This window comes from Oryzias melastigma, linkage group LG15, assembly GCF_002922805.2.
Source record: "Oryzias melastigma strain HK-1 linkage group LG15, ASM292280v2, whole genome shotgun sequence".
In the NCBI taxonomy this organism is placed as follows: domain Eukaryota; kingdom Metazoa; phylum Chordata; class Actinopteri; order Beloniformes; family Adrianichthyidae; genus Oryzias; species Oryzias melastigma.
Window position 1 is genome coordinate 5,084,254 of NC_050526.1, and position 10,730 is coordinate 5,094,983.

Here is a 10,730-nt window from a genome sequence, read left to right on the forward strand (position 1 = left end):
TGCTATATTGATAATATATATATATATATATATATATATATATATATATATATATATATATATATATAATTGCTTTTTAAATCAAATGTATTTCTTTCATGTTTTAAGATGTCATTTTTGTTTGTATTTTTTGTTGTACTTATTAGCACAGTGACATTTTAACTGTTTAAATTGTCAATTTATTCTTGTTTAATGCTTTTATTAAAACACTGTGCTTAAAGGCGACTTCAAGTGAAGGCGCCATATAAATACAACTTATTACTGTTATTAATTGGTAGAAAAATGGGGGAAAAAACGCCTTTTTTTAAAATGCAAAATGCACGAAAATGATCGTTTCAAATGGGAACTTGATGGAATATAATTTAAGATTTACTATATGACAAAATCAGTGTTCCTATTCATAGCATGTATAGTTTGCACATTTTGTAATTTGTGATTTTGTTTAAAAATGTTTTCATAATATTCCTTACAAAGTTAAAATACTATATCAGTTAGCTAATCATTTCATATTAAAGAAAAATACGCTTTAATTTATGTAAAATTTTCATTTATCACGTTTTCCACAGTTATTCACAAACATGCCCGAAACACACAGCAGAGTTCACTACACCACTGGTGGACTCTGTTAGTAAAATGAACTGGAAAATTAAATTACTGATGTTACATTTGAGTATTAATAAACTGAATTTGTTTTTTTTTTTTTTTGTTTTTTTTTCACTTTACTGCTTTCATCAAATCACAGTGTCTTGAAATGTAGAATATGACCCCCCTATGATGTTCTGGACTGATAACTTGTCTAAAAGGTCCCAGTTTTTTTTTTTTTTCTTCCTTTTCCTGCTGACATGTCACACTCAAATTCAATCATGCATGCATGTACACATTCTCATCTGGCTCCATTTGAAACAACACGGACAAAGACGCCTTGTTCTGGGCTCTGCGGCACCATTTGTCAGCTGTGCAAGAGCAGACAATCCAACACTTAATAATCTCGTGGCACGCTGTTGACCCTGAAAATGGCCGCCGAGATGAGAAACGCTGACGTCTCCAATCCTCTTGTGTGTAAACAAGTCGTACATTAAGTGAAAGGTGAATTTTTATATATATATATTTCTATTTTCTCTTGTCGCCTTCAGCTAAAACGGATCTGGAATCGCAGGAGAAGCAGCTGACAGAGACTCAGAATACGTAAGAAGCTTTCATGTTTGAACATTTTCCCCTTTGGTTTCATCACCCAAGAGAGAAAAACATAAATCATAACATCCTGTTGGCATCCATTTCTTCTTTTCAATTTTTTTAAAGTTTCAAAGCGGTGATCATAGCTGTGAATTTGAAAGTAAAGGACGACGCAATCCAATATAGTTTGAAGTGAGACATTGTTGCTGCTATAAAGAAACATAATCTCGCCGTTTTGTCAATATTTATGCCTCCCGGTTCCTTCAGTTACATGGAAGGTGCAGGCCGCCGCGGCGGGCCTTCAGCCGCCGTGAGGCCCCCTATGTGGTGTCTCGGTTGTTTATCTAAGTGGAGTAAGAGTAGACAGCCATGGCTCCAGGCTTCTTTTTCTGCCGACAAGGAATGTGTTCCTATACCGCACTCCAAACAAAGACACTCCAACCTGTCCGCTGTATTTGTCTGCCGCCACGTTCAACGCTTTAGCATTTATCATCTCTGTTTGTGTGCATTTTTCCCAATTGGGGTATCTGTTCTGTAACCGCCTCGCTCTTCTTTTTTTTTCTTTCCCTATTTAGGATGCTCATAGGCGTGTGAACTAAAACGACAAGCGATATAGCCAAATATGAGGTTCAGTTTAAGTTATTCCAGTTAAGCTGTCCAATTTAAGTGCTTTTGTGACACTAATTGGCTTTTCGCCTTGTCTAAAAAGCACAATGTCATCATCAGTTTTGGATTTTTATCTTATTTTTCCATCAAATCTCTGTAAAACCGCATTATTCCAAGATTAACTTTAATATTTTGTGCTGCTCTGCCAGTTTTTTTTTTTTTTTTTTTGCAACAGACAGCCTAGATTTCTGTAATGACATGTTGTAATAGTTTGGCCTTGCAGTAGTGTTTTTGTTCTCTGTCCTCAGCTTCCTGGAGCTGACTGTGTCCTTCTCAGTTAAACCCAAGGCAGGAGAGAAAGAAGTCTCCCCCAGCACTTTCTTCTCCATTTGGCACGAGTTTTCTACGGATTTCAAGGAGCAGTGGAAAAAGCAGAACAAACTGATGTTAAAGGAAAGGTAAGGATGATTTAGAGTAGTGGTCCCCAACCTTTTTCAGGCTACGGACCGGTTTAAATTAGACTATATTATGTCTGAATGGGGCCGAAGTTGACATTTTCAAGCTTCCAGTTTCTGAAAATCTATTTTCAAAATAAAATGCTACTACAAGAATATATATATATATATATATATATATATATATATATATATATATATATATATATATATATATATATATCTCGCGTTGCAGGACAGTAGATCGCCTCATGTCGCGTCTGTTCCATTGACTTAACATTGAAATTGGTCGCTTCCGCCGTGCGAACCGCATTTTGTATGAATGCGCCTTAAGAGATACACTTTACAAGTTCTTCACAAGTTCATGTTAAGTATACTTGGAGTATACGTAGAAATATCTATATATCTAAATATTCTACAAGTCCAAATATATATAGCCTATATTTGCAACTGGCCTTAAAAATGTTCCTACCCAACAACAGTAGATGTATTCTTGGTATATTTCCAGGTCATTAAAATTTTATTTTTAAACACTAATCAATAGAAGTTTATTACTTGTATGCTAAAAGCACACCTTTAAAGCTATATACTTCAAATACTTTCATAAATGTAACTTTACTGCCAGTAAACTAACAGTATACCAGAAAGGCTACTTTAAGTATATGTTTTCCTTTTTTAGACTAAAATTGGGAAGGTTTAGTCCCAAGAAGTATACTTGTTAGTAAACTGCCAGTATACTTTTTAAGCGTTCTTGGTACACTTGGGAGAAATATAATTTTCTATACTTGGGTATACTTTAAAACATATACTTGAAATATATTTATTTTTGGTAAGAAAATCCAGGCTTTGATCATCTTTCAGGGCAAAAAGATTGGTTGTATTTTTGTTTTTACATAAGTTCTCAGGGTATTTTTTTCTACATATTCTGTGCTAGCGTTTCTCGGCGGATATAGCTTATTCAGGATTGCAGTAGGAAAATTCTCAAATTTTAGTAGTTTCCACAACATTATTTGATTGAATCTTCATCCTTCGTAAAATGTTTGAGCTGGTTTAAACTTAGTGATGAAGATTTTCCCTTTAGCGTCAAAATGGAGGCTAACAACCTGGTGCTAGCTTTAGCTACGCATGACTTATAAGGTGTGATAGATGAATAAAGCAAAATAAAATGACGCAAAAAACGTAAAACTGGTATTTTTTACATATAATATGAATGTGAATCCACCATGTCTCCAACTTTATTATCTGTGTTTGTGAAACAGAGAGTCTATCGCTACGTATTAGCTACATGCTACATGAGAACAACTGTCTGAGTAATTCTATATGTCGAGGAAGACTTCCGTTTTTTGTCTGTAAATAGCAGCTTTATTGTTCTCTGAAGTTGAAGGCTCTTATTTGGTTTCCTCTCTAGCTCTTTTCTTTCCGAAAAAACTTCAAAAATACGTTTTGTTTGTTTTTGTTAGCTTTTGGCTACTAGCTTAGCAGTGCAGGTAGCTTGAAGTCATGTGACCAGGGCGGATGTTGTGAACAGAATCCCCCAGATTTCCAAAATAAAACTTCATTAAAATATAGAAAATAAACTAAACAGAAATAATCTTAGTTAGTACTTTTTTTTTCCTGGAGACTGGACATAGATCAACTTTTTTTTACCTCTTTTACCTGTTCAGAAACTTGAAACTTCCGAAATAAACACAGAAAAAAAGTATCTCCTTTACAGTTAGCAATGTTCTTGCATTTGTCCCATACATTGATTTCCATTCCTTTTAACAAGTTTCAGGACATCTCATGTTCTCTAAAGATCCTATCAATTTCATTCAAATTCATAAGGGAGAGAAAGGCTGAAATCTTTGCTCCTTTAACAAGAACCCTCTGTGCACCTTCCAGTGGTTTGATGGATACAGAGATATCGCAGCATATGTCAACAAATAGCAAATTGGTCCATTATTTCCAATAAAGATAAAACTACGATAAGGCATTTTTGTAAGAGGAGTCGAACTGAGCGTTGCTTGCTCAGTAGGAAAGAATGAAACCTCATTTGAATACATTAACCTTTTGGCTTTTGCTGCAGGCGGTCGTCCCAACTCACTCTGACGTTTTTCTTTTTTTTATTTTAAACCTCCTCACCTGTGGTGTATGGGCATGCGAGTCCACACAATGAAAAGAGAAGCTTTAGGAGGCACTTTTTGTTAGAAAAGCTGATTTAAATGTAAGCAAATGTTTTATAAAATGCTGACTTTTTTTTCTTTTAGGGTGAAAATGGCAGAGGAAAGTTTCAAGCAGGCCAGACAGAAGACTTCCTACAACGTGACAACCAAAAATGCCACTGGAATAGTATGTTCTTCCTCTTTTTGTCGCTCTGCTTGTCATCTGTTTTTTATTCCTGCAGCACCTGCCTCCTTTCTCTCTTTCCATGACGCAGAACGCTTCTTCACCTGACAGGCTCTATTGCTTGCAAATGCAAGTCCGGATGTTAAGAAACAACACTTCTGGATTTTTTTACTGTAACATGTTGGGATGACTGTAAATACCTTTGAACCGTCTTTATTTATAGCTTTTTTCCTTCTCTCTCTTTCCCCACAGAAAGCAAAACTGGGTAAGAAGATGTGAAGCAGAGAATGGAAAATAGTCATCAGCAAGACTGTTGCACAAACACAATCTGACACAACTCATCAGTCCTTTTTAAGTCTTTTTTTATAGCCTCACTGTTTATTTACTTGTGTCTTGTCAGCTTTTTTGAAGTGGATGCTGTTTAGAAGCTAAATGAAGCATTTCGCTCTCAACTAGAAAGTGCTGACATTTTTAATGGAAATCTATTACGAAGCCTTCAAGATGAGCTGTAAAAACGTAGCCATAAGGTAAAGGTTGTAGCACAAATTTTAACTTTTATTACTATTTTATTCTTAGCCAGATGCAATAATATAATTTATGGATTTTATGCGATTGTAAAGATAATACTGATTTAATACAAGCCATTTTGTTAGACAGGAAGTGCCTTATTGTGCAGTGGAGAAGAGAAGTGAGTGCTGCAGAACAGGGCTTATTTTAATTTATTGATGGGTTTTTCAAAGAAAAAGAACTAAAAATGCCGTTTTTTTTTTTTTTAATAACCTGGTAAGTTTTGTCATCTGAACTGCCCTTCTCGTATGAATTTTTACCAAAAAAAAAAAAATCTTTGTGTGTTTTTAACCTAAAATCCTATGCAAGTGGTGTTTTCTGCTGTGTAAAAGTGTGTGTGTGAAAAAAGCGTGAAACCACAAGGCTTCCATGTGCAATAGCAACAGCTAAAAGTAAAAAAATATATATATTTATTCAATAAAAGTAGCCACATTTGTAACAAAAATGCTTTTGTCGCTGGTATTCTTTTTATTTTAAAAACACAGACTATTTAAGTTTTATATGAAATTTATTTAATATACTTTTGTCATACATTATCACATACATAAAATATATTTATATATTGTATATATATATATTGCATTGCACCTTTGGTACACATGCTGCAGTATTTTTTCTTTTTACGAGCTAGAATATGGGATAGTTGAAGGGTAAAGTCAATGTTGGGACATCTCCTGGCAATCTTGTGTAAGGAGATATTTCACCACCCATCTTATAAAAGTGGCTTTTCAAAATGCAAGTTTTTAAAACTCCAAAAAAAAGGTCACTTTCAGTGTCCGTAATGAGATGGTTGCCTCTTCTTTATATTAAACAGTGACTGCTTGTATGTTTTAATCATAATTGGGCTTTAGAGTCACTCCATTTCTTTATATATATTTATTTTTTGTCGAAAAAGCCATCACTGGAATGACTTAGAGTAGTTCCACTTGCTGGGCGAAGTCCTCCGACTGTTTTTTCACAGTTTCCCGTGGCCGCTCACGTCTACAGACATACAGCGGCACTGTTTGACCCGCTGCACCTTACGGTGCCGGAAAGGCGGCTGCAGGTCTGGACAGTCCAGCTGCACCGTCAGCTGTGTGATGCGGTGAGGCCTGCAGAAGGCGCAGGACTGAAAAGGCTCCTGAACTTTGTTGTGGCCCTTCCTCCCCGAGCCGGAGGCCTTGCCCCGACTGTGTCCCTGACCGGCGCTGGGGCCCATGTGGCGCGGGATGTAGAAGGAGTTGCACTGGCCGTAGCAGAAGCGGTTGACCACCGTGCGGCTGCGGCAGCCGTCCTCGCTGATGGTCTGGCGGAGGGGCTGGGTCTTGCACCAGTCTCTGCGGAGGTAGCGGCGCTCCGTCACCACCAGGGCCTCTCTGCTGGAGGAGAGCACCTCCGGTTTGGGCTGCAACAGTCTGTGCTGGCGCTCCGCGGAGAGGTTGCCTTTGGACTTGTGCGGGGACGGGATGGAGCCCTGGGGGCGGGGCTTTTTGCCCTCCGCTGTGATGCAGAGCACCCCAGCCAGTATGACAGGAATGGTAATTCTCCACAGCATTCTGCAAAAGAAGAGAAGATGAAGACGCTGCAACTCTCAACCTCCCATCTATAGATAGACATTACATCAGAGGTCGCCAAACTAGGATCCGGCCCCCTGAACACCATCATCCCGTCATTACCAATACTGGCTCATTTGAAAATAGGATCTTGTTTTTGTTAAATGTGTCTTCTGCAATAGAAATAGAAATCTCCCAGAAACCCTCCAGATCCACATGAGGCTCTTTTATCTCTTCATGGTTGCTCTTGACCAAACATAAAATACTGACTCAGCAGCGTCCTACTAATGGCTGCCTAACCAAAACTACCTAAAAAAAACAAATAAACAAAGCCTGCAAACTAAGACTACCAAGGTCCAACCCCAAACTAAAATAACAAAACCCAGCAGTCTAAGACTACTGAGGACAAAGAGGGAAAAAGAACCAAATATAAATAAAAGAAAAATAAAATGGTATTTTTTTTTACCTAAGGATGACTTAATTAGCGTTTGTTTAATTAAGATTAGTTAAATTTATAAATTAAAGGCTGAGGTAAAACTGATAAACTATGTAGGTTTTTACATCCCTGTTGACCTAAAGGCGTCTTGTTTCCTCAACGTTTCCTCCAAAATGTTCAGATTTAAATGCAAAGCAAAACTTTGATAAAAAATAAATTTTATCAGTATGAAGCTCATATTATCTTATGCTGCACAACATTGGTTACTAGCTACCCAGAGCTGCACTGAGATGATCCTGTTTGGCACAGAGCATTTTTTATTTTGAAAATACGTCATTTGAGCGTCTGTCAAATGTAAATAAATAAATCACATTTTGAGAAATGCTAGGTCCTTTTTATATGTTTGCTTTATCATGCCAAAAAAAGAATTTCATATTTATTATTTTTTTAAAAAGAAGGTAATAAATGCAAATCTATTTTTTTAGACTATGCAGCTCCTTCTAGGTTTTGATCTGTAGAAAATGAGTCCAAATGGCTCTTTTACGGTTAAAGGTCGCCGACCCCTGAGCTAGGAGCTGTAAAGGAGAGCTGGAGTGTGGTATCGTCCTGAAATTGACTCAAATGGAATAGACGAAGGGGAAATGGGGAAATTTACTGTGATTTAGTCACTCTAAAGCAGGGGTCTTCACACCACGGCCCGTGGGCTGGATCCGGCCCTCCTCTATATTTGGTCCGGCCCCCAAACAATATCTGCCACGCATGATATAATATATTTTTTTTATCTGGCCACATGATCAAGACCCACATTATTCCACCCTTACAGTTTATGTAGTTTTTGCTAATATGTAAAACAACAAAACAACCTAAATAGCCTCTCTGGAGCCACAAGATCCAGATGGCTTTTTCTGTTAGCCTACAAACCGACTGGCCCAACATCAGAGAAGAAACTGTTATATGGGCCTCACAGGAAAAACTACTACGGCCCGCGGGCCAAATCCGGCCCTCCTCCACATTTGGCCCGGCCCCTGAACACTAACACAGATGCATGATTTTTATTTATTTTTTTATTTATTTTTTAAGTCTGGCCACGCAATCGAGACCTGCTCTGTGTGACTTTTTATTCCACCCCTGTTCTAAAGCAGGGGTTCTGAAACTACGGCCCGCGGGCCGGATCCGGCCCTGAAACTGTAAATGTTTGATTAGACGCATCCTATGATTTTTACACTTCTTTTGATATCCCTACAGACTTACCCTGACCCTGAATCAGAGAAGAAACCCACTAGGTGGGCCTCACAAGAAAAAGCAGTGGTCCCCACAGTACAGCCCGTGGGCCGGATCCGGCCCTAAAACTGTAAATGTTTGATTAGACACATCCTGCGATTTTTACACTTCTTTTTTTAGCCCTGCAAAGTGACCCTGACCCTGAATTAGAGAAGAAACCCACTAGGTTACCCTCACAAGAAAAAGCAGGGGTCCCCACAGTACGGCCCGTGGGCCGGATCCGGCCCTAAAACTGTAAATGTTTGATTAGACACATCCTGCGATTTTTACACTTCTTTTTTTAGCCCTACAAAGTGACCCTGGCAATGAATCAGAGAAGAAACCCACTAGGTGGGCCTCACAAGAAAAAGCAGTGGTCCCCAAACTACGGCCCGCGGGCCGGATCCAGCCCCCCACCCCTTTTGGCCCGGCCCCTAGAACACTATCGGAGATGTGTGATTTTTTTTATTTTTTTTATTTTTTATTTTTTTTTTCAGTCTGGCCATGCGATCGAGACCCACATAGAATGTGACTTTTTATTCCACCCTTCTACAGTTTATATACAAAACGACCTAAGTAGAGCCAAAAGACCGTGATACCTTTTTCTGTCAGCCTAAACCGACCCCCCCATCACAGAAGAAAACGGCTATAAGGCCCTCACAAGAAAAAGCTTGGAGATCCCTGCACTACATTAATATCTGCAATCATGTTTGCTATTGTCTGGATGCGCATTCAAGCTGAACCACCTTTTGCCGTCCAGCCCTCCAGCCACCACTGAAGGAAATGAATCCATCACCAGAGTCCTCATTTGTCAGCATCTCTGTGTCATTACTTCTATTTGCTTTCCTCTCGGCTACGCAACTCTTCCAAAAATAAACAAAGCCCCGCTATCAAAGGATCCTCTTAAACACCCATAACGAGAAAGGGAAGTTGATTTTATTGGTCCCGTCGCTGGGTAAAAATAATTATGGCTTTGCTTACTTTAGTCATGAACTATGCCACAGATATGTAAACAGGCATTAGAGAGGCCCCATCTGTATGTTATTAGCCGAAGACTTGGGGGAACTGTACCGTTCCCTTTTGGGAATCCACTCCTCTGTTCTCTGGTGATATACTATAGAGAGAGGAGTGACCCGAGAGTGACCTGACGTGTCCGTAATCACCATGGTGCCTTCTGTGTCATGCTTGGACCATAAAACACAAGTCCGTCTGCGCTATGCTAAACGGCGGAGCTGCCCCATGTGCATGCTGTCAGCTTTGCGCCAGCACATTTTTGACCATCACTCAAGCATCTTTTCAGCAGATGTTGCTCCTGACAAGCGTTGCATGACATCAAGTCAGAAAGTCTCAAAAAGCAAAACGCCTCGGGGCCACCGGCTCCAACTGTTCTAATATTTCCTTCTTTGCTGTGCAGATTTCTGCATTCGCTTTTGTCATTTTTAAGATTTGAAATTCACTTGGACATGAAACAAATTACTTAAAGTTCCCCTCTGATGAAAATCATGTTTTGTGAGTTTTTACTTATGAAAGAGAACAATCATTTTGCATTTTCGAGTATTTCTCCTTTTAAATCTGTCAATCAAACTGTCTTGGACAGACTCTGTTTGAATGAATGATCTTCTTTCCATCAACAGCTCTGCTGCACATGCACTAAACTCTCATCTGTTCCTAGTGTCTAGTTCAGGTTCTGGAGAAGAGAAGATGGTATCTTCACATTGACTGCAGTCAAATGAGCCGCCGTTCACATTTCTGTGGTCAAATCAGCATCACTGGATTTTTGGTGTGAGTTTCATCCAATACTTACGGTAGCAGGACTGAGAACGCTGGAAAATCTCCACCAGACTCCACGGAGCTTCTTGATGTGACCACGAAATGTGAACGGCGGCTCATTTGACCGCAGTTGGAAAGGATTGTAAATCAATGAAAGACTATTTTGATATTAGCTTTCATTAATTGAATGTATTGATCACGTCAATAAACATTGGAGAATTAGCTAAAAGAGTCTTTGGTGAACTGGAAGGAGAAAGAATCAGGATTTGGGAGGAAGTTCTGTCCATGAAGATCTTCACTTCCTCCTCTGAGCGGACATCCGGATCAAAACCATACGGCTGGACATCACCGATACTCCTTGACGTTTTTATGTAGCAGCGGTGAAGCGCTATCATAATCAGACAGGGGTTGCTCCAAAGCCACGCCCCCTCAGAGGAGATTTTGGAAACTTCAGATCAAAATGAATACATTGCTTTTTAAGACATTTAAGTTGTGGGATTTTGGCTCTAAACTTCATAATTAAAACACTTCTGGAAACGTTTTTTATTTAAATAAAAAGTCACAGGGGACTTTAATGATCTTTTTATGCCCTTCTATCTCCGTCCA

The 10,730-nt window shown here is 38.9% G+C and overlaps 2 protein-coding genes across 3 annotated transcripts in view; one reads left to right on the plus strand and one right to left on the minus strand.

The window, feature by feature from the left end:
• The window catches only part of LOC112162178 (formin-2), a gene marked incomplete at its 5' end in the record, with an annotated part of 58,798 nt that extends 53,942 nt beyond the window's left edge, over positions 1-4,856 (plus strand). The window contains 4 exon segments of the mRNA XM_024297886.1: positions 1,134-1,185; positions 2,088-2,237; positions 4,481-4,562; positions 4,812-4,856. Coding sequence (XP_024153654.1) covers positions 1,134-1,185; positions 2,088-2,237; positions 4,481-4,562; positions 4,812-4,838 — 311 coding nt within the window.
• Positions 4,857-5,286: 430 nt separating this feature from the next.
• The window catches only part of grem2a (gremlin 2, DAN family BMP antagonist a), an 11,027-nt gene continuing 5,583 nt past the window's right edge, over positions 5,287-10,730 (minus strand). For both annotated transcript variants that reach the window (XM_036215676.1, XM_024296500.2), the window contains exon 2: positions 5,287-6,661. In XM_036215676.1, the coding sequence (XP_036071569.1) occupies positions 6,082-6,660 (579 nt within the window). In that variant the 5' untranslated portion in view covers position 6,661 and the 3' untranslated portion in view covers positions 5,287-6,081. The remainder of the gene's footprint in view (positions 6,662-10,730) is intronic.